We start from the raw sequence: 23,567 nt of genomic DNA, 5'->3' as shown, positions 1-23,567 counted from the left end.
CACTTTCTTCATACAAACCTTTTCCTCTCCCTGGAATACCCTTCCTCACCCATACGTTGCCTGGCTACCACCTGTCCCATCTCAGTTTCAATGTCAACTTTCCAGGGATTTCTTTTTCTGAATAGATCCCATTCCTCTCCCTTAGTGTCCAGATCTGATCAGAAGTCTTAGTCCCTCACATACTTGTCACGAACGTAATTAACACTCATGTGTTAATTATTTTTTAAAAAAAGGTGGTCAACTATAAGCTCCATGAAGGCAGGACAGAGACAGTTTGCACTTTTTTTTTTTTTTTTTGGTTCTATTTCTAGTTACTAGGTGAGCATTGTAATTGAGATAATAAAAAAGAAATACTCATTAAAATGATAAACACTAATTATTTAATTGAAAAATTGTTATTCTTCAACTGTTTGATATATTTCAAGATAGTTTTCATGGTCCACATTTTACAGATGAGGAAAGTACATTTCAGAGAAGAGGATTTCATTTAAGTTCACCTGGCAAGTTGGAAATGGCATAATCCAGACTTAAAGAAATTCTTGACCTTGAAGCTGAAGCTCTAAGATCAAATTTGCTCATCAAATTAGTGTACAGCCCACAAAGAGCAAATCCAGCAGCACTCTTTGCTCAACGGAGCTTCATGATGCAAATTAAGATGAAAACTGTTAACCCACACACCTACGATCAATTAATCTTTGACAAAGGAGGTAAGAATATACAGTAGGAAAACGTGTGTGCAGCAAGTGGTGTTGGGAAAGATGGACAGCCCCATGTAAATCAATTAAATTAGAACATGCCCTTATGCCATACACAAAAATCAACACAAAATAGTTTAAAGACCTAAATAGAAGACACAACACCATAAAACTCCTAGAAGAGAACATAGGCAAAACATTCTCTGACATAAATCATACCAGTTTTCTTAGGGCAGTCTCTCAAGGCAATAGAAATAAAAACAAAAACAAATGGGACCTAATCAAACTTACAAGCTTTTGCACAGCAAAGGAAACCATAAACAAAATGAAAAGATAACCTACAGAATGGAAGAAAATATTTGCAAACAATGCTTCCAACAAGGGATTAATTTCCCAAAGTATACAAACAGCTTGTACAACTCAACAACAAGAAAAAACAACCCAATTCAAAAATGGGCAGAAGAGCTAAATAGACACTTCTCCAAAGACATACAGATGGCCAATAGGCACATGAAAAGATGCTCAACATCACTAATTATTAGAGAAATGCAAATCAAAACCACAATGAGGTACCACCTCACACCAGTCAGAATGGCCATCATTAAAAAGTCTACAAATAACAAATGCTGGAGAGGGTGTGGAGAAAAGGGAACCCTCCTACACTGTTGGTGGGAATGTAAATTGGTGCAGCCACTGTGGAAAACAGTATGGAGGTTCCTCAGAAAACTAAAAATAGAATTACCATATGATCCAGCAATCCCACTCTTGGGCATATATCCAGATGAAACTATAATTCAAAAAGAAACATGCACCCCTTTGCTCATATCAGCACTATCTACAATAGGTAAGACATGTAAACAACATATACGTCCACTGGCAGATGAATGGGTCAAGAAGATGTGGTATATACACGATGAAATACTACTCAGCCCTGAAAAGGAATGAAATAATGCTATTTGCAGCAACATGGATGAAACTAGAGATTATCATACTAAGTCAGAAAGAGAAAGACAAATACCATATGATATCACTTACATGTGGAATCTAAAATATGACACAAATGAACCTATCTGTGAAACAGAACCACGGACATAGAGAAGAGGCTTATGGTGACCAAGGCGGGCGGGTTTCGGAGATGGGTAGAGAGGGAGGCTGGGGTTAGAAGATGTAAGCTTATACAGAGTGAATGAACCACAAGGTCCTACTGCACAGCACAGAGAACTATATTCAGTATCCTGATGATAAACCATAATGGAAAAGAATGTTAAAAAAGAATACACATACACATGTATAACTGGATCATTTTGCTGCACAGCAATAATTAACAACACTGTACAACAACTATATTTCATTTAAATTAAAAAAGGATGAAAACTGTTGATGTTCTCTTCCAACAGAAAATTGATTTATGTATGCTGCCTTTCTGCTGCTGGGAAATCAAATATTTTACCATGACTTATACACATAGATGGAATGGACTAAGTAGCATTGAGTATTTATAAAAGAGATGGACAGTGAAAAGACACTTACCATAATTCCAGTGAGCAAACAGACTCCTTTCCCACAGTATGTGTTAGGTACCATGTCACCATAACCAATGGAGAGAAAAGTTATTGATATCAACCACATTGCTCCAAGGAAGTTGCTAGTAACATCCTGTTGATCATGGTACCTGAAAAATAGCAAACAAAGCCAGTCCTTTATAATTAATCTAGAGGAGGGCCACCATGGGCAGCTTGACTCCATCCCATGAATTTACTAAGTAGCTTCTACAAAATGCTCTATTTAGAGGTTTTCACAGCTCACTATTATAAGTAAAATTGGGGTTCTACCTAAGTAATGTGAAAGACATCAGGATTTCTTCAACTTTAAAAATAATTTGAAAGGGAAGCTGCAAAATATGAAAATAGCTTTTATCACTGGTGTTATCTGACTAATGCACATTTATGTCTGAGTCTGCTCTTGTTTTGCTCACAAAAATCTCCTCCTTCCTTGATGTCCACTGATGTGCCCAACGTGTAGGATGATATGTGGTTGCCCAATCTCCTTCTGCGCCTCTGTATCAGGAGGAGCCATGGGATCCCCTTCGCTATCTGTTTCCCTAGTGGGCCAATTTTGACCCTTCAAAATCAATTCAGTCAGGAGCCTCTTCTGTCTGTTCTTCTCCCAGCCCCTCCCGGGGGCTCCCTCAATATCCTGTGTTTTCCTTCACCGCAGGACTAGACTGTAACTGTCCTGTACTATTTATCCTCCTTGAAGATGGGAAAAACATCTTTGATTACACAGTCCACACCCAGAACTAGAGCTTACTGTAAGTCATTGCCTCCCGAGTTACGCACATAAGAGTTTGTAGTCAAAAGAAGGAGAGGTATGCAGCTTCTCCTGGTTATCCTACAAGGTGTCAAGTCTTTCTAATGAGGAGGAAGGCTTTTATCTCAGAAAGAGATACCCTCCAATGTCTGGCTTGAATTAGCAGTGTTGAGCAGTAACTCGGCCGCTCGTGGGCACTGCTATCCATCATGCATACAAGCGTCAGGCCATGCCAGTGGTCACCGGGAGGAACTTGCCCTGGATGTGTGCCCTGCACAGTCGTGGGCAGGGTGGCCCTCGCCCAGGGGAGCAGTCACGGGCATTCCTTACTCCTCACTCTACTTGTGTTAGGACCACCCTTTCTTTCCAGCTCTCAGGAACCACTGGGAACAGCTTTCCCTTCCTTGTTTCTTGGTCTCCGAAGCATGCTGATAACCCCCGAGCTGGCATTCACTCAGTTCTGCCTTTCAGCTCAACCATCTGTCTGTGTAGTCAGAGCTGTGGAGGCAAGAAGGCTGCCCTGTGACCTGAGCCCCAGGATTGATCCCATACACAACCTACATTGCGCCATTACGTCCTCTGAGGTTTCTTCTTTTCTGTTCTTTTTCTCACACCAAGGCTTCTGCCATAACCCAAAGTGCAGGAAGGTTAAAGAGGATAAGCTTTCCCCTGTAGCGCTATCCCTCTGACAGTGGAGACAGGGGCTCTTATCTCTGTCTTAGGGCCTATGCTTATCACTTTTACACTGTTTTGTTTGCTTCCAAACAAGAGAGAAGCTAAGAAATGGTATTTCCTGCTACACTGGTCTGGGAAAGAGAAATCCCTGGCTGGAGTAAGTAGAAACCCAGAGCAAGGAGGCGTGGTGGCATCGCCGTATCTTCTGAAAGAAAAGGGCAGGGCAGGTGTGCCCCAGCCAGCCCTTGCTGGGCAGCATCCGGCGAGTGTCTGGTGGCAGGAGGACAGCAGCCTCACCATTCTGCTCCAGGAAACGGCATCGTGACTCAGAGGCAGAGTCCCGTCTTCCCAGGATGGCTGAGTGGAGAGGCTGTCTCTGCCAAAAGGGAGGGCAAGATAATGTCTTCCTCATATTAGGTAGGTAGATAGACAGACAGATAGACACATGTGCTCAGTCATGCCTGACACTTCGCGACCTTATGGACTGTAGCCCACTAGGCTCCCCTGTCCATGGGGTTTCTCAGGCAAGAATACTGGAGTGGGTTGCCATTTCCTTCTCCAGGGGATCTTCCCCACCCAGGGATTGGACCCATGTCTCCTGCATCTCCTGCACTGCAGACAGATTCTTTACCTTTTGAGCCACCAGGAAGCCTTACTCCTCATATTACTCAATCACTAAAAAACAAATGAAATAATGCCATTTGCAGTGACATGGGTGGGCCTAGAGATTGTCATACTAAGTAAAGTAAGTCAGACAGAGAAAGACAAGTATCATATGATATTGCTTATAGGTGGAATCTAAAAAAAAAAAAGATACAAATGCACTTATTTACAAAACAGAAACAGACACAAAAAACAAACTCATGGTTATGAAAGGGGGGGAGGGGTAACTTAGGAGTTTGGGATTAACAGACACATACTACCATAAGTAAAATTGATAAATAACAAGGCCTACCATAAATAACACTGATAAAGGACATACATAGTAGGGAACTATGATAATCTATAACAGGAAAGAATCTGAAAAAAAAAAAAAAACATATGTATGTATGACTGAATCACTTTGGTATACACTTGAAACTAATACAATGCTGTAAGTCAACTATACTTCAATTTTTTTTTTTTAAAAGATGTATTCCTAACTTTCAAGGAAGATAGATGAGTGTACTTCCTCTGAGAAACTCTGATAAATAACATGCTCATAAAAGCAGGGTGGTGTGATACATTTGAGAGTTCAGCTATGCCTGAGCTACCAGGCTCTGTGGGCCGCTTGGGGAGCCCGCCATGCCTGTGTGATGGGGGTGCCATGGGAGAATGTGGTTTCTATTTCAAAAAAGAAGCAAGCTTTGGATTATAATCCACTCACAATATCGAGGCTCTCTATGAACAGTCCTCATCAAGCAACTGCCTGAAACAGAGAATGCATTACCTCGGCAAGAGTGTGGGCGAGAGAGGGGAGGCAAAAGCTTCACGTCCTATTCAATTTTCAACTGTGACACAAAGTTCCTTCCTAACAAAGCATGATTTACATAAAGATCCAGTACATTTAAGAGCTGATGGCCCTGATTCCCTGAGGCAGATGAAATATTTGTTGAGCCCTCACTAAGTGTTCAGCTCTAACTTGCATTTTCTCATTTTACAATCTTTGGCTGAAACAGCTATGGTCTTCACCCATCATCAACAAAGTGTCCTCAGTCGCTAGCCACTAAGAAAACGGGGCCATGTCTGAGTGATATCCTCAAGTTACTGCTACCTCATGAGTGACTAGAACATACCTGCCTACTTGCCGAGCACAAGCTGCTCCTCTGGTAAGCAACGACAAAGAGGAAGTTTGAGATTTCATACTATAAACAAAGGTCGTTAGGGGGCCTTCAGGGCGCTGGGGCGCACAGGTCAGTCTCCTCAGCTTGGGCAAAGGTGTGAACACCTCTGTCAGCTCTTCTTCCTGAAGCACTTTGATCTGGTTTTCAAAGTTTGGAGCACTCAATGACTTTGAAAGTTACAGTGAAAAGCATTCCCTGACTCTCAGTTAGTTGCCTACATTTAATAAATACACAAGCTTAAAATTTCTCCCATCCTCATTCAATTCTCCACCATTCTCAAGTATTATGCCATTATATCATGTAGTCAGTATTAGTTATATGCTATGCAATTCTATTGGGTAAGACACTGCATTGCTATACTGAAGGGTCTAATTAGAAACAGACAACTTTCTAGGTGTTGGCATTTAAAGGGCTTGGGGTTCAATGATAAATTACCTTTTTCTTTCTTATTAAATAATTAACCTGCCTGAAAGATAACTTAGAATGGAAAAATAATATTTCAAACTAATGTTTATGTTACATTTCAGACATACTTAGTTATGACTAGTCAAGAAGAGGCAGGTAATTAGGGACCACATTAGCTACTAGTAGAACACTCAAGGTTTCTTTCTTGGAAACTCATAAACAAATATTAAGACTTATCAACAGGATGATATTGCTTAGAACACTTCCAGGTTTTGAATTAATGCAGAGTGACACCACTGTGAATGATTAATATATACAATTTAAATAGTTAAACATTTTCAAAATATTTCCTACAGTTTTTCACTTCAAAAACTTACTTAGATAATTCCAACCTTCTCCACAAGGAGAACTATTCGGGGAAAAACCTGAAAAAATGACTTATGGGGCAAATTTCAAATTCTAATCAATATGAATGCTTATTTAATTAAGACATATTAAAGAAGATTAAAATTAGTGTAAGGAATTTCTGATGATCTCAAACTTTTAAAATAAGGGCTCTAGGGTTTAGGGAGAAGACTTCTTGAACTGTTTTATAGAACTGCATGCTGCAAAGACTTAAAGCTTGTGAGATTAGCTTTAAGGTTTTAAAAGAAGAAAAATGTTTCTTTTCTTGGTTTCCATTCAATTCTTCATTCACTCTTGGCTGTGGATCTATCACTATTTCTGAAATCATAAATATGACAGCTTTCTATTATATTTGCTTAAATTCCCCAGGGTGATCTTTCCAAGGGCATTACTGAGTTTTTCCCTCTGAATGAGATGGTCTCTACCCAGAACTCCTGCCGCCCCATAGCACCTTTCCATAAGCAGCAGGAGCTTTGGCCATAATAATGGTGGGCAGTTATGCCATCCCCTCCCCCAGCTCTTTCTCTCCAGGTACATTTCCTTCTGCCTAACAAAACCCTCCCCCACCTTCTTAGCCCTGATTTGTACTTTGAGAATCTGGTCATAATTCCTCTTTTCCAGGTTCCACATAGTAATTTTAGCATGGTACTCTAGGTTGGACCATAGAGCACCACGTCCGTTCTCTGCGTACCAGGAGCCTCTTATAGGTACCTCTCATGCCATCAGTCAAGGTCAACATGGGTCAGAAGGCATATAGCATATGCTCAGCTTAATAAGCAGGCCCCAAGAATCTAAATTATAAAGAATTTGAGGACAAAGATTATGTTTTACTCATTGTTTTATCTTCACTTAAAAGAATATAGCAGGAAATTGGTATTTACTGAATTAACAAATATGACAATATGAAACACTTTTTCTCAAACTGACTTGTCCTTAGCTACATGTTAGGCCTTCAGGATCACATATATAGAGATACAAAAAGGGGATAGAAATGAGTCTTACCCTTCAATCAGTATGAATCGGATTTATCAGTTATGTTCCAAGATCTGTATGCAACTTATAAGTTATTTTTACACATGTAAAAAATAATTCAACAATGGAGATTTACAGCTTATAAACTATATTCATTAACCCTTTTCTATTAAACATACTATTAATACTATGGAATGCAAAAATACCTTAATTGTCAGCTCTGACCTCAAATGTAAGCCTCACTTAAATGGTGTAAAGTATTACAGAGATTTACAATCATGTGATCAACCTACCAACAATTCTTTCTCCTGAATCCACCATTCTCTCCTGAAATAACACTAAAATGATGGTAGGGCAATTGAAAAAGTATAAACCCATAAGAACAAAAGGAAGAGAGAAATCAGAGAATAAAAAAAAAATCATATTTTTACAGGAACAAAGGTACATGGGGAATTCTGCTTCTATCTAAGATGGAACAACAAAGGACTGAATTTACACTGCTTCCTAAAACTACAAAAACAGAAAAAATATTTGAAACAATAGTTACCAAGACATAGATAGTCTAGTAACAAAAAACAGTGATCCCTGTGAAACGGTGAACAGCTGAAGTGAGCCCTGAAAGTGCCCCAGCTTCGTGCCTCAGGGAAGGCCTTCAGTGTCACTCAGGGATGGAGATCAGCAGAGCCCAGAGCTCTTCCCAAATTGAGGACGGAACTGGGAACGCACGGAGACCATGGGTTTACAGGGCCAAGAACCAGAGAGGAGACATCTGCACAGAGGCAGAGCCAGAGAACTGTAGAGAGGTCTCCTTGATTATTCAGCCAAACACTTACTGATCAGTATATGCAGATGAAACTGTAAGGTTCGAGAAGTGAAAATACTGTATGTAAGGTGGTACTGTATCACTTGAAGGCAGACTGTAGTAAGTGACAGAATATCAGGTGAAGATAAGACTGTGGTAATTTAGTTATCGTATACCTAAGTGTATAGGTATGCTATAAATCCTAAAAGAATAATTAAAAATAATACATCAAAGAGTAATTAGTTATAACCTAGTAAAAGATATAAGATAGAATGAAAAAAAGATAAGCAATCCAAAGTGAGGCAGAAATGGAAAAGAGGAGAAAAGAACAGATGGAACAAATGGAAAACAAGAAGCCAGAGGGCAGCTTTACCCAAGCATGTCTGTAACCACATTAACTATAAATGGCCTATATACTCACAATTTAAAGGCATAGCTTATTACACAATCCATGGAAGGTTTACAACTTGGAGAAACCATGCAATGAGTGGGTAAGGTCCAAAGTTGAAAACAGGAGAAATTATGATGTCTGAGTATATGGAAAAATAGATGTCCAGGTGCATGGTACTGCCAGACAACTAACAGGAGACAGAGCTTTGTTCTCTGAGGAAAGACTGAAGATTCTGAGCCAGGGCCCAGCTAAGGTCAGGAAAGATGTTTGGATCTGAAAACGTCATAATTAAATTCAAGTTTCCATCAACATCCCTAATTTCCTTTCTTCACTCGTATTTTTGACCCTATAGTAGAACTCACTAATACAGAGAAAGAAATTTCTCTCTGGAGAAACAGAATTGGTTCAGTGAAAAGACTTTCATAACAGGAAGAATTCTCTAATGAAAAATGCAGCTTTTCACTTATATACCCCACAGAGAATCTCACCAGCTCCCTCCTCATACAAAGCTTCCAATTTCCACTCTGGAACGTGAAAGAATAACAAATGATCAGTACACATTTGAAGCATACTTTCTATAAAAATATACAGACAAAAAAATGGGAGGGGACAAGGAAGGAAATAAGGGAAAAGGAAGAAATGAGAAGAATCTGGAGATAATGTAGAGTGACGGGGTATGGGTTTCCTGCGCTTTCTACGCTACATCATGAAAGAGCTAAAGGAAAATATGAAATCTATAAAAAGGAACAGGATGCTACAAAGGAGTGCAACTAAAGAATAAAAAAGAGGAACTTAAAAAAAACTTAAAATTATAATAAAAAATAATCATAATACATTTAGAATATAAACTGGTAGAAATTTTCCAGACAGTAGGACAAAAAGAGAAAGGAAGGGAAAAAAGAGAATAAAAAAGATGTATTTTCAGAGAACACAGAGGGTCTAATAACTAACTTTCCAGAAGGAGAACAGATACGTGGAAGGAAACATAAGGGAATTTTAAAAAATTTCTTTGATTTTTCAGGTAAACTGGAAGGCAGGCAACTCTAAAGAAAAGTTCTACTTAGTATTTGCATAGAGAATAACAAAAAACCTATGCAGAGAGGGATCATCCTAGATTTTTAATATTAGAAATAGAGAGAACTTTGAAAGCTACAGAGGGGAAAAACAGATCACAGCTAAACATTAAAAACGGCTGTCTCACAAAAACCAACATATGGGTCAAAGGGGCAGCACAGACAGCCCACAGATAAACCCAGTCACCTGTAGACAATTAACCTTTAATAGTGGAGGCAAGAATACACAGGGAGAAACAATAGCCTCTTCAAATCTCTGGAAGAGTGGGACAGCCGCATGTAAATCACTGAGGGTAGAACACACCCTCACCCTAGACACAAAAACAAACTCACAATGACTTAAAGACATGAGACCATTCAACTCCTAGGACAGAATAGAGGCAAAACATTCTCTGACATAAATCATACCATGCTTTCTTAGGTCAGTCTCTCAAGGCAATAGAAATTTTAAAAAATAAATAAACAAATGGGACCTAATCAAACTTACAAGCTTTTGTACAACAAAGGAAACCATAAACAAAACAAAAAGACAACCTACAGACTAGGAGAAAATATTTGCAAATGACATGACCGATAAGGGCTTAACTTCCAAAATATACAAACAACTTATATGACTCAACAGCCAAAAAAAAAAAAAAAAAAAAAAAAAAATCAAACAACCCAATCAAAAAATGGGCAGAAGACCTAAATAGACATTTCTCCAAAGAAGACATACAGATGGCCAGTAGGCACATGAAAAGATGCTCAACATCACTAATTATTAGAGAAATGCAAATCAAAACTAAAATGATATGCCACCTCACACTGGCTAGAATGGCCATCAGTAAAAAGTCTACAAATCATAAATGCTGGCCAGGCTGTGCAGAAAAGGGAACCCTCCTATAGCACTGGTGGGAATGTTAATTGGTACAGCCATTATGGAAAAGAGTATGGAGGTTCTTCAAAAAAGTAAAAATATAGTTGCCATATAATCCAGCAATCCAACTCCTGGACATATACCCACAACAAAGCTATAGTTTAAAAAGGTACATGCACCCTCATGGTCACAGCTGCTTTATTTACAATAGCTAAGACATGGAAACAAAGTAAATGTCTTTTGACAGATGAGTGGGTAAACAAGATGTGGTCTATGTATAGCACAGGGAATGACAGTCAACATCCTGTAATAAACCAAATGGAAAAGAATGTGAAAAAAGGATATGGCAGGCATTCCCTGGGGGCTCAGATGGTAAAGAGTTCACCTGCAATGCGGGAGACCCAGGTTCGATCCCTGGGTTAGGAAGATCCCCTGGAGAAGGGAATAGCAACCACTCCAGTATTCTGGTCTCCAAAGTGAAAACTATGAAGAAGTATATAAATATGTATAACTGAGTCACTCTGCTGTAGAACAGAAACACAGCACTGTAAATAAACTGTATTTCAATAAAACTTAAAAATATACAAATGGTTACAAATGTGTGTGGTGGGGCGTGTTGGGGGGAGGGAGGCAGCCCATCTTCCCCGAGGGGAAGGATGGAGGATCTGGGAGAAGGAACTAAAGAGGAGGGTTTCAGGCCCTCTCTGCTCTGCCTGCCCACGGAGGAGGCATATTTAATCTCTGTGCGATAAGCTTCCCGGGCCAGGGGCGATCCCCTTCAGAGTATAAATGTGCACCTGTGACTCCATCTAACTCAGTGGTGAGTCACTGGAACACCAGGCAGCCCACTGGGATAAGGGTCAAGCAGTGGTGTCCAGATCTGCTTCACGTCCACAATGAAGCTGATATTGTGATGCCTGCCAGTTGAAGACCCAGATTTTAAAGGTCCAAACCCTTGACTAAAATCCTCTCTGAGTAAGGGTGCTCTAAAGTGAAAACACTTAAGTTATATGTATAAAGCTACTCGACTTACAGAAATCCCCTCAGGTCAGAGAATTTGACCTGCTCTCCTCATCCCAGCCTCATACTCCTACTTTCTCCCCTTCACCGAGTCATGAAAACAGACATGGTGTTAGGATCCTGGGGATCCCAGGATAGACCTCCTTCAATACCACGAGTATCCAGAGCCACGCAGGAGATGCAAGCCATACAGTGTTACCTGTTAGCGCCTAACTTTGATTTGGGCATAAGGCAGATTCAATTTTTATTAACTGTGTAATTCTTTAAAACACCAAAATCAGTTTTCTACTTTGAATTTATTTTGCTCCTAAACGGCACCCCACTCCAGCCTTCGTGCCTGGAGAATCCCACGGACAGAGGAGCCTGGTGGGCTAGGGTCCACGGGGTTGCAGAGAGTCCAACACGACTGAGCAACTCACACTTTAACCTTGCACGTTTGGAATATTTTCCTCTCTTCTGTTAATTTAGAAAAGTCAAAAAGCTAAACATTTCTCTCTTCTTCTCTCCTTTTCCCGACTTCTCCCCTCCCTCTTTCTCTCTCTCCCTTCCCCTTTCCTCCGTGTCCATGTGTGTCTGCGTATGTCTGTGTGTGAGGGGGGAAGAAAGAGGATTTCATTCACAATACAGACCACAGAAGATGGGCCTTTGAGTACAGACCCTCGCTGGGTACGACCCTCTAAGAGCACAAGCTTCCTCTGAAATAAAGGTCAAAGTCCCTAAAGAAAAAGAGGGGGATAATAGAACATACATCGATTTTCAAATTTGAAGATTTACATTCCTTATGTTTCCCTGAAAAGATGATAAAATGTTTTATTGTCTGACTCTCTATTATTCATGTATGCATTTTCATTTCTGCTTGAATAAGTGAGTTCAGAAATGACTCATTTGTCAATAAGCTAACAATCTTAGATCATGTACATATATAACTATTTGACAATTACCTATGTTGATATCTTATAAGAATACAATGACATTACCTCAACATACCCTAAACAGACCTGAAAAGACTTTTCAGCATTCAGGCTGTTTTTGATAAAAAGGTTTCATGAAATATGCCCAACCCTAGGAAAGAACTTCCAGGTTAGAGAGCCATAGAAATTAAGAAATTAAAGATTCCTAAAAATGAAAGTGGACAAAGACCCTGGGGCATAAGTGTCCATCATGAAAGAATCCCCTGAAGAGAAATACCCAGGCAAGGCTACCCTAGAAGACTTAAGCAGCAGTCAGCTGCTTGCACCTATATGTATTAATATAAGTACTTGAATACAGTTCAGTCTTATGAAAGTGTGTGGTTCTGGCCATTTAAATGCCACAGAGCATGATCATACCTAATGTGATTTTCTACAATGTGAAAAACTTTTGGTCAAATTCCAAATAAAACAAATGACAATTTGCTCTCAATTCGCACACTAATAACATTATTTAAAAATTAAGCATATGTTACAAATGAGCAAAAAAATTATGTTACATTTTAAATGGATATAGGTCTAATCTAAGAAAATTATAAATAGGCTTTTAGTATGTAGAATGTCCAGCAGGTCAGTCTAATGTCAAATGGGATACAGAACAATTTTTTGCTGGGTAGGAATGACCCATACAAACCCAATACAGAGCATCTGTGTTCCCACTCAGTAACAGAAAAAAATAAACCCTTCTCCAAAATGGCCCTGGGGAGCAGAACCGCCCGCAGTGAGAACCACTGGTCCTGAGTTTCAGGGAGGTCAGCTGGGACTGCGACAGCCATCAGAAAATCCGGAGCTAGCTTCATTTCCACACATCTGGAGGGCACTGAAACCAGACAACCATGGCATTTGGCACAAATTATACTCTTAAGCCCCAGCTACTTCCCAGGCAATCAAAAAAACACCAAGTTCCAGAGCAATGTTATAATTGTGGCTTGCATTTCCACCAAGGTTCTCTTCCCTTTCTGTTTCTTTACAAACTTCCCGACCAACAGTAGTTATTTTCATTTTTCCGGAGCGACCTCCGTTCCTTCTGCTCCTGCGATGTGCCCAGCGTCCTCCACACACTGTGAGCTCCTCTAAGGGGAAGGTGGGCGCCTGCAGACAGCCATGGAACCACACTTGGTCAGGCCCCAGACTTCCTACCCCAAAATTAAGCCTTCCCTTCCCGAAATCACTGAGCACAGCTCCTGACAAGGCCCAGGCTCTGCTAATGCAGAGCCTTTCTACAAGGGCCTGGGCTGGGGGAGGCGAGGGGGGGGGGGGTGGGGCTGCCACAGTTTCCCACCAGGTTGACAGCCACAGAGACTCACTTCCCTTCTGGGAAGAGCCGCGGGCGGGCAGTCACTAGGGGGCAGTGCCACACCAGGTTATCCCCACGGCTGCCGGGCCGCTCCGCCAGTGCATCCAAAGGACATCGGTCCTGGCTGCTCAGTGCAGTCCATCCTAGAGGACATCAGTCCTGGCTGCTCCGCCAGTGCATCCAAAGGACATCGGTCCTGGGTGCTCAGTGCAGTCCATCCTAGAGGACATCAGTCCTGGCTGCTCCGCCAGTGCATCCAAAGGACATCGGTCCTGGGTGCTCAGTGCAGTCCATCCTAGAGGACATCAGTCCTGGCTGCTCCGCCAGTGCATCCAAAGGACATCGGTCCTGGCTGCTCAGTGCAGTCCATCCTAGAGGACATCAGTCCTGGCCGCTCCGCCAGTGCATCCAAACGACATCGGTCCTGGGTGCTCAATGCAGTCCATCCTAGAGGACATCAGTCCTGGCTGCTCCGCCGGTGCATCCAAAGGACATCGGTCCTGGGTGAACTCAATGCAGTCCATCCTAGAGGTGCAGTCCATCCTAGAGGACATCAGTCCTGGCTGCTCCCGCCAGTGCATCCAAACGACATCGGTCCTGGGTGCTCAATGCAGTCCATCCTAGAGGACATCAGTCCTGGTGTTCAACGGCAGGACTGGGGTGGAGCTCAAACTCCAGTACTTTGGCCACCTCATGCGAAGAGCTGACTCACTGGAAAAGACCCTGATGCTGGGAGGGATTGGGGGCAGGAGGAGAAGGGGACAACAGAGGATGAGATGGCTGGATGGCATCACCGACTTGATGGACATGGGTTTGAGTAAACTCCGGGAGTTGGTGACGGACAGGGAGGCCTGGTGTGCTGCAGTAGTCCATGGGGTCACAAAGAGTCGGACACAACTGAGAGACTGAACTGAACTGCTTGGCTGAGTTTGGGCTCGACCAGTGCGAGTCAGCTTATGAGGGGACTTCTCTGGGATTGCCTTCAGGCAAAAGCCCCTGTCCTGGGCATCATCCTGGAAGCACAGACGGTTCCATTTAAGAAATAGCAGCTACAACTGATATACACAGGCCGGGGCCACTCCCATACCAGAAGCCTCAGGTGTGACAGAGCAAGTTAGGGGCATCATCTGAGGGGGGTGTGTGGGTGTGGGTGTGGGTGTCGGTGAGTGTGCGGGTGGGTGAGGGTGGATGTGTGTGGGTATGGATGTGTCTGTGTGTGTGGTGTGTATGTGTGAGTGTGTGTGTGTGTCTGTGTGTGTGTGTGTCTGGGGGTGTCTGTGTGTGTGTGTGGGTCTGTCTGTGTGGGTGTATCTGGGTGTGGGTGTGTGTGTCTGTGTGTGTGTGTGTCTGGGGGAGTGTGCTGGGTGTGTGTGTGTGTGTGTGGAGGGGGGTGTATCTGGGTGTGGGTGTGTGTCTGGGTGTGTGGGTGTGGGGGTGTATCTGGGTCTGGGTGTGTGTGTGTGTGTGGGTGTATCTGGGTCTGAGTGTGTGTGTCTGTGTGTGTGTGAGTGTCTGGGGGTGTGTGTCTGGGGGTGTGTGTGTGGGGTGTGTTTCTGGGTGTGTCTGGGTATGTGTGTGTGTGTGTGTGTCTGGGTGCACATTCCATTCTAGATCCAATCTAAGGTAGCTGCATGTCTTCACGTTTCACCCCTCTGAGATTCTCCAGATCAACACTGTACCTTGTAAATGTGTTAAAAAAAAAAAAAATTCCTGTGCATTGTTCTAACCACGTTCGAATTGAACCAGCATTTGAAGATACAGATGTCAGGGTCTTGTGTACTCACCCTGAGACCAAGTCCAGGAGGAGTTGCTCTATATCCAGAGGGACTGCCCCTGCCCCAGTCCTTGACTCAAAACCGCGATTCTTAACACTGAACCCCCTTTCCACTATCATGAGAACCACACCATCTACCTCCTGGATGGCTGCCAGCGCTGAGATGATGGAGTACGAACCCAAAGCTACTTGATGAGTACATAAAGACTGCGCTTCTTTCTACTTGACCAAATCCCTCTCCGCTTGTGTGAAAGCAGACACAGAGAAAGTGACTGCTTTTGCAAGCGTGCCTTCTTGCACGCAGGCAAGGTGGCGATCGGCTTTTCCGAGCAGAGACAGCTTTTAGTCTTGCTCCCTTCTGTTGTGACTGTCACGAGCACAGGGGCTAGTACCCCTGAGCGGCGAGAGGGCGGAAAGGGGGCTTGGGGCAGGAAGGAGGGGGAGGCAGCAGTGAGGCAGGCACTATCTCGGCAGAGCCAGAGGAGCTGGGGTGAGAGGAGATCAGTCTGTAAGATAAGGAGAGTAAGAAGACAGAGGGATGCTCAGTGAGAAGTCTGAATGAGATAAAAGAAACACCTCGCAACCTCTCTGTGACATTCTGTTCTCCGACTCCTCAGCCTCCCTCCCTCCCTCCCACACTCGCACTTCCATCCTGGGGTGAGGAAGCGATGGGGAAAGGACATTTCAGCATCCTAGCATCTATTACACATTCCTGAGAAATTTCTGATGTCTGTTTAAGGCTCCAATTCAACTGAAAAAGAATATATCCCAGTGACTCCAATCAACCCAGCCCTAAGTTGCCACATCAACACTAGACAATTATCATGAACAGATTCTAAAGCTTTAGTTTTCAAAATACAGCAAATGAAAATTCCTCCTTAGAACCAATGCTGACAAGCCGTTTAGCCTCCAGCACTTCATAGTTCCAGGCTATGTTTCTAGAAGACATTCCTGAATGTCGTTTTACTCCACAGAGAGAGAGAGCGGCGACAAGAAGAGGAGGCAGACAGCTGCGCCACCAAACAGAGAAGAGCAGAGAGCTCTGAGGGACACGGAGCTCACGGCGACTCCAGCAAGGCTGAAGAGGAGGCTCACAGACTTTCTGAGAAGGTCATCTGCAAGGTTTACCAGTTAAATTTTCCCACTTCAGTTTTAAAACGTCATCCTTAAAGGCCTGCTAATTGTACTTTGTTTGCTGGAGCATGGGCAGCTAAAATATAGACTGCAGTGCCAAAGCATCATGGAACGAATTAAGACCCAGGTCTAGGCTCATGAAGGGGGAACTTCTGTGCGGAAAAAGGCCATCCTCAAGCCCAGCTCACTGTCACCAAGGACCCGTCAGTCCTCCACTGTGTAAAGATCTCAGAGGTCTGCAACAGGGGCACTGTGTCTTTGGACACCTGCTATATTGAAAATGGTAACCAGCAGGGACCGACTGTAGAGTGCATGGAACCTGCTCAAAGTTATGCGGCAGCCTGGATGGGAGGGCAGTCCTTGGGGCATGTATGTGTGTGTCAGCTATACACAGTGCAAAACAAAAAGTAAAAAAAGGAACAATATGTATCCTTAAGCCTAGGAAACATATCTTTACACAAGCAAAATAAAAGAGCAAAGACATGAAGAGGAGAGGAGGGTAACGTGGAAAAAAGAGGCCAAAAGTGAGTAAAGAAATAGTGGAAATTACTGCAAGTAAAACTCTGGAAAAATGTGAATAAATGATTGGAGAAAAATCACTGCATGAGCCGCAAAAACTCGAAAACTTGACTAACTTAAAGCAATTAAAAATCAGGCTCATTCTCTAGCATCAAGCACAAATATAGCGCATAGCCTTTGCTAGTTCCTACTACTGTTTCCAACTACTCCGGAAAAAGAAAAAACAAGAAAAAGAGAACCAACTCAAAAGTCTTATATCATCCTTCAGTTTTTAGTATTTTCAGAATTTAAATGGTCATCAAAACCACTGCTGGCTGGGACTTCCCTGGTGGCCCGGTGGCTTGGACTCTGCACTCCTGATGCTGGGGGTCCGAGTTCTATCCTTGGTCAGGGAACTAGATCCCACGTGCTGCAACTAGAGATCGCAGGTGCTGCAACTGAAAGACCCCTCAAGCCACAACTAGACCTGGCACATACAAATAATAAACAGATATTAAAAACACACACACACACACACACACACACACACACTGCTGGCTGAATGTGTATTGCCTGCAGAAGCAATGTGGGAGAGTGTACATTCAGTAAAGCGGGCAACACACTCAGCTCGCCAAACAGACTGGTGCCAAATACAGCACCCCTCCCCCAAAGAAACAAACTTTAAGCTTGCCAAATAAATGAGAGTCACTTTTTTTAATACAGAGAATTCAAGAATACAAAGGAATACTGCAAATGGAAACCTGGGTGGACAATGACCTCTGCACTTGGGTTATGGGAAGGTAACCAAAAGCCATCAGGGATCAGGATTACACCAATCAACCAACTCGTGAACTTCAGCTTAGCTGTGCCATGCTTGTCAGTCCCCTCTTCATCTCTTCAGTACAAGCACCAGCAATAAAATGATCTCTTTCAACTCTATTCCTCTTAAATCGCACTGACCGAATATGAATCTACTAAGCCAGCAACATTTCCTTCTGCTAACATGGCACAATGGGGCTTATAGAAGCCGAGTGTGACAGCTGGATCTAAAAGCAGAGTCCTCTGTGTAATGAACTTAGATGACGAAGGGCTAGCTATGCAGGCTTAAATCAACGGCTCAACACTAGGTTTCTTCTCTATCCCGTGAAACCTGGTTAAAAATCACTTTGTGCATAGCTTGGTAACCATAGAGTGCCCCAGGGGATAAAGTATTTACATGGGCTCTACATCAGCTGTGAGGCATCTTATAGGAAATAGAGAACAAAGCTACCATTCTTTCATCTAGTCAAGGCTATGGTTTTTTCCAGTAGTCATGTGTGGATGTGAGAGTTGGACTATAAAGAAAGCTGAGTGCCAAAGAATTGATGCTTTTGAACTGTGGTGTTGGAGAAGACTCTTGAGAGTCCCTTGGTCTGCAAGGAGATCCAACCAGTCCATCCTAAAGGAGACCAGTCCTGGGTGTTCATTGGAAAGATTGGTGCTGAAGTTGAACTCCAATACTTCGGTCACCTGATGTGAAGAATTGACTCATTGGAAAAGACCCTGATACTGGGAAAGATTGAAGGTGGGAGGAGAAGGGGATGACAGAGGATGAGATGACTGGATGGCATCACCAACTCAATGGACATGAGTTTGAGTAAACTCCAGGAGTTGGTGATGGACAGGAAGGCCTGGTGTGCAGCAGTGCATGGGGCTGCAAAGAATTGGACACGACTGAGCGACTGAATTGAACTGAACCTGAAAACATGCAAATCAGAATAGGATGTATGAACTACATTACAGGACTGCTTAATAGAATTTTACACAAAAAATGTGAAACTGTTTACTATCTTTGTTGTCCAATTCAGTGGCCACTAGCTACAGGTGCCTCCTGGATGTTTGAAATGTGGCTAGTGCAAATAAGGAAATAAGTTTTTAATTCTCATTTTAAACAATTTAAAATTAAATAGCCATGTGGGTTGTCTGGCTGCCATATTGGACAGTGAGGACAAATGGGCCACATTGTGGCAGGAAAACCACAGAATACACCTCATCAGGCTGTATTAAAACAGCTGTTTTAATTCAGCCAGGCTTCCCTGGTAGCTCAGTTGGTAAATATTCCACCTGCAATGCAGGAGACCCGGGTTCCATTCCTGGGTCAGGAAGATCTGCTGGAGAAGGGATAGGCTACCCACTCCAGTATTCTTGGGCTTCCCTTGTGGCTCAGCTGGTAAAGAATCCACCTGCAATGCAGGAGACCTGAGTTTGATCCCTGGGTTGGGAAGATCCCCTGAAGAAGGGAAAGGCTACCACTCCAGTATTCTGGCCTGCAGAATTCCATGGACTGTATAGTTCATGGGGTCACAAAGAGTCGGACACTTTCACTTTTCAGTTCACTTTCAAAACGTTCACATTGAACTTTCTCTCCATCAAAGTGAATGGGATAAAGAAGTATGATATGTTCCCAGACTTCCAAGACCTTAACCTACATACACATTTACATGATGTTCTGTGCTCCATTGTTATTTGGTTACTTATTTGGCTTCTTGGCTAAAGAAAAGGAGTATTTTATAGAAATAAATTGACTTTTGATTTCCTAGTGTATACTAGTTCATTCAGGCAGGCAATGATCCCCTAGTTCATGGAGACTGTACCAGAAGCTGGGCCAGCAGTGCAGACAAAGTACGCTACTCAACAGTCTTGAAATCCACAGTGAGTGAAGAACTACCTTAGTCTCCAGAGGCTGGCAAAGCACCCCTGGTCTTCCCATCAGACCTACTTCAGTCATTTTCCATGATCCTGCCATACCATGGGACACAGCTGTTGCCCCAGGAGGAGTCCACAGAAAAGATCACAGCAGGGCAGCTGTTTTTTGGGTTGACTGCTTTCTAAACCAGACAACCTAAACACTAGAGCACTTCTCTCACTGTCAGTATTCAGATTCTGCTCATGTGGCATCCTACTGAAAAAAAATGACAGAGGCAGTCTCCATTCATATATTTACAAGCTCATTCTGCTTAATGTTTAGTGATATATATACTGATAGCAAACTACAGAAAAAAATCACAGGAATGGGTGCACAGATGATCTATCATTCTGCATCTTTTGATATATATCAACATCATTTCAAAATAGATGTTTCCACAGTGTGAATATTTTATTTATTTAACTTACAAGGAAACTGTTTTGAAGCAGTATGAAGAGTCATGCAGCCCGCAATAGCTTTCTTTTGCTCCTCTTGCTTTAATTAATGTTTGTTTTTGAACTTGGATATTTTACTTAAAAATAATATTCCCATAAAGTCTCTCACTGATGTAAAGTCAGCTGAACACTTTATACAAGTGTTGACCTCTAAAATTAAAGAGGGACTTCAGGAATAACTGCCACATTTTTTTTTTTTCCCTTGAGTCAGTTCATGGAGAGAAGGTCTACTGTGGGGCATTTTTGTTTCTATGTATGATTCTCAGTTTATATATATGCATTATTAATATAAGGGGTACTTATCCTGCAATCACTTGGCAGGGGCCACTTCATATACTGTTCAGGGCATAGTTTCCAAACCTACAATCCTATATATCTATCTATCTATCATCTATCTATCTATCTATCTATCTATCTATCTATCTATCCATCCATCCATCCAACTATCTATCCATCCATCCATTTATCCATCTCTCTATCATATTTCTGCTGTATTCAGCATTATGAGCTCCATCATATTCAGCTCAGGAACCACTGAACCTCGTTTTCTGACAATTAGCAGCATAGATGTATGATGGCTCAGGAGCAGAACATGATGTACAGGTAACAAAGACACACACTGTGCTTGGTGCGGTGTGGGGTGCAAGAGAGAAGACCATTTCAGGAGCTACTTTGGGGCTAAGAGGAGCAGCGGGCTTCCTGAACGTCTGTGTCCTAATCCCCTGGCTCCACAGCGAGACAAGAGGCACGGCGTTCACCACGGCAGTGGTCAGAGTGCACAGTGGCCTCTGGGGAGGCTTGGGCCAGTCAGCGCTGAGACATGTATTCTGGCTTCCAGTCTGTGCCCTTTCTGCAGCATGCTGCTGTCCCCCTCCAGGACTCTCTCCCCTGCCGAGGGTATCTTCAGATACCAAGCTGCCCCAAATCAGACAACTTGGGGTCACATGTATGCCTCGTCCCTATGATCAAGGAGCTGTGACGTTCTGAAGCATCCGCCTGCTATTGTTCCTCAACCTAGCCGTTTCTTCTGGGCCTAGCCTCCCTGGCTTAGTTCCTGCTTATCTCACACTTAGATTCTAAGCTCCAGCTGAAGAACTTTCACAATTCACGAGGTATACATTTTTCTCAACCCTCCAGGCCTCTGCACACACAGTCCTTTCTTCTTAAACTCTGAGAGAGAGAGAAGGACAGGGAAGCCTGGCGTGCTGCAGTCCATGGGGTTGCAAAGAGTTGGACACAATTTAGGGGCTGAACAACAGCAGCAGTCCCCATTTTAGCCTGACTTCTGGTCCTTGGAATCCAATCTAGAGTCATGTCTTAACACTTGCACCCCTCTTCTTCCCGAGAGGGGGTCAGGTAACCCCTTCTGGGCAGTCTCATGGCCCCCACTGTGCACTCTACCACCACTGGTCCACAGGGATGCACACTATTTCTGGCTCAAAGCTACATGCCCAGCGCTAGTTAGTACTGTCACTGGTGCGTGATGGGTAAAGAATAGATTTTTTAGTGACTGGACAAGTGAAAGATTCCCCATTCTCACTGTCGTATTCTAGAGACGAGATGATGAAGGCTTAGTCAATCGTAACAGACACAGTCCCAGCCTCCTTGTCTCTGGGCTCTCTTTCTGCATCTTCTTCCTGTTTCCTGAGTTATGTTTTTTCTAAAACATAAATCTAACAATGTTACTTTGCCTCATAACCTTGGACAGAAAAGTGCCATCTTCTTAGCATAATATTCAAGGCCAAAAAAAAAAAAATATCCAAGGCCATTTACCTTGTGGTCCAACCCACTGTTGGTGGTGCAGTCCACCATTCTTGCCATTTCTTCCCATCATCAGCTACATGCCAAATTCGCTGTATTTATTCCTTGGCTTCTAATTGTCCTTAACCTTATTTCTCCACCTTCAATACCCATTCCATCTGAGAAGTATTTCCAGTTTTCTGAAGCACAAGTCTTTATAGATGTCACATCATTTGTGTTAAAACTGTAATTTTATTATTTGTTTCTTCCACTAGTCATTAAGAACCCAAAAGGGGAATGTCTCTTAAATCCCATTGGCCAGCTGAATATTTGGTTCCAGTAGGAGCCCAATAAATGTTTGAAAACTAAATTACAAGAAGTTTAAATCTTACATGCTTAATCACTAAAGAAATTTCAATTGGAAGTGATTTGCTTTAGATAGGAACACAAAGGCAGGATAAATCAACTTAATACAGGTGTGTGTTTTTGTTATGTAGGGATTTCCTAGTGGCTCAGTGGTAAAGAATCTGCCTGCCAATACAGGGGATTGCGTTCAATCCCTGCATCGGGAAGATACCTTGGATAAGGAAATGGCAAACAACTTCAGATTCATGCCTGGGAAATCCCAGGAGCCCAGCGGGCTATAGCCCACGTGGTTGCAGAAGAGTTGGACATGACTTAGCGGCTAAAACAATGACAGCAATTTTTGCCATGTAGCCAAATAGTAAGAGAAATACACTATTTAGAATATTAATGCCCACGTTCTCACTTCTAGTTTGTATTGTTTTGTGTTGTAATATGTTGCAATTTGCTGGTTGCTTATCAGTCTCAACATTAACAAACTTAGTAGACGCAAAGAAAATCTGAATTTTTATTAGTTTTGGTTCAATAATTGTAAACCTATAAAATTAATTAAAATTATTACTAACTACTTTTCCCAAGATAAAAAGACACAAATTCCTCAGATTCCACACGTTCCACAGATGTGTAGGACTCTATATGTTTTAGGCGTTTGCTAATTTGTGACTCTTGTGCTGTTGTTCTTTATTAACTCTACAGTTTGATTGCTCTGGAAGAAAGATATTTCCTATATAATTCCAATGAAGCAGGACCTAATGATTCTAAAATTCTTTCCATATGTGAACAATGAATATTAAGTCACAAAATGCTAGAAAGAGCCTATAAGACTATGCACTGCAACAAAAAAACAATTGCAAAGCAAATGTTATTGTTGTATTAAATACTCCAAGTTATTATCATGTGTGTGTGTCACAGATAAATAGAAATACACCTTAGTTCCAAAGGGTCTGATGATTATAAAATCCACAGTATAAAAACTAACAAAGACCTCTGATAAAGTGAAGTTGAAAAGTCTGGAAGTAACACGGTCACCTGAGTTTAAATAGCAATCAACAAAACAACTTATTAAATAAAACAAGGTATACTCATACAATAACTTGGACCCAGGAGTTAGAGATTGAAATATACACACTATGGACTTCCCTGGTGGTCCAGTATTTAAGACTCCATGCTTTCAATGCAGGGGTAT

The 23,567-nt window shown here is 42.4% G+C and overlaps 1 protein-coding gene across 3 annotated transcripts in view; it reads right to left on the bottom strand.

The window, feature by feature from the left end:
* Positions 1-23,567, bottom strand: part of KCNN2 (potassium calcium-activated channel subfamily N member 2) — a 480,003-nt gene that overhangs the window by 37,821 nt on the left and 418,615 nt on the right. For all 3 annotated transcript variants that reach the window (XM_070462358.1, XM_070462356.1, XM_070462357.1), the window contains one exon: positions 2,226-2,367. In XM_070462358.1, coding sequence (XP_070318459.1) covers positions 2,226-2,367 — 142 coding nt within the window. The remainder of the gene's footprint in view (positions 1-2,225; positions 2,368-23,567) is intronic.

Source organism: Odocoileus virginianus, unplaced genomic scaffold (assembly GCF_023699985.2).
Source record: "Odocoileus virginianus isolate 20LAN1187 ecotype Illinois unplaced genomic scaffold, Ovbor_1.2 Unplaced_Scaffold_3, whole genome shotgun sequence".
NCBI lineage: Eukaryota > Metazoa > Chordata > Mammalia > Artiodactyla > Cervidae > Odocoileus > Odocoileus virginianus.
This window is presented reverse-complemented; position numbering and strand designations above follow the sequence as displayed.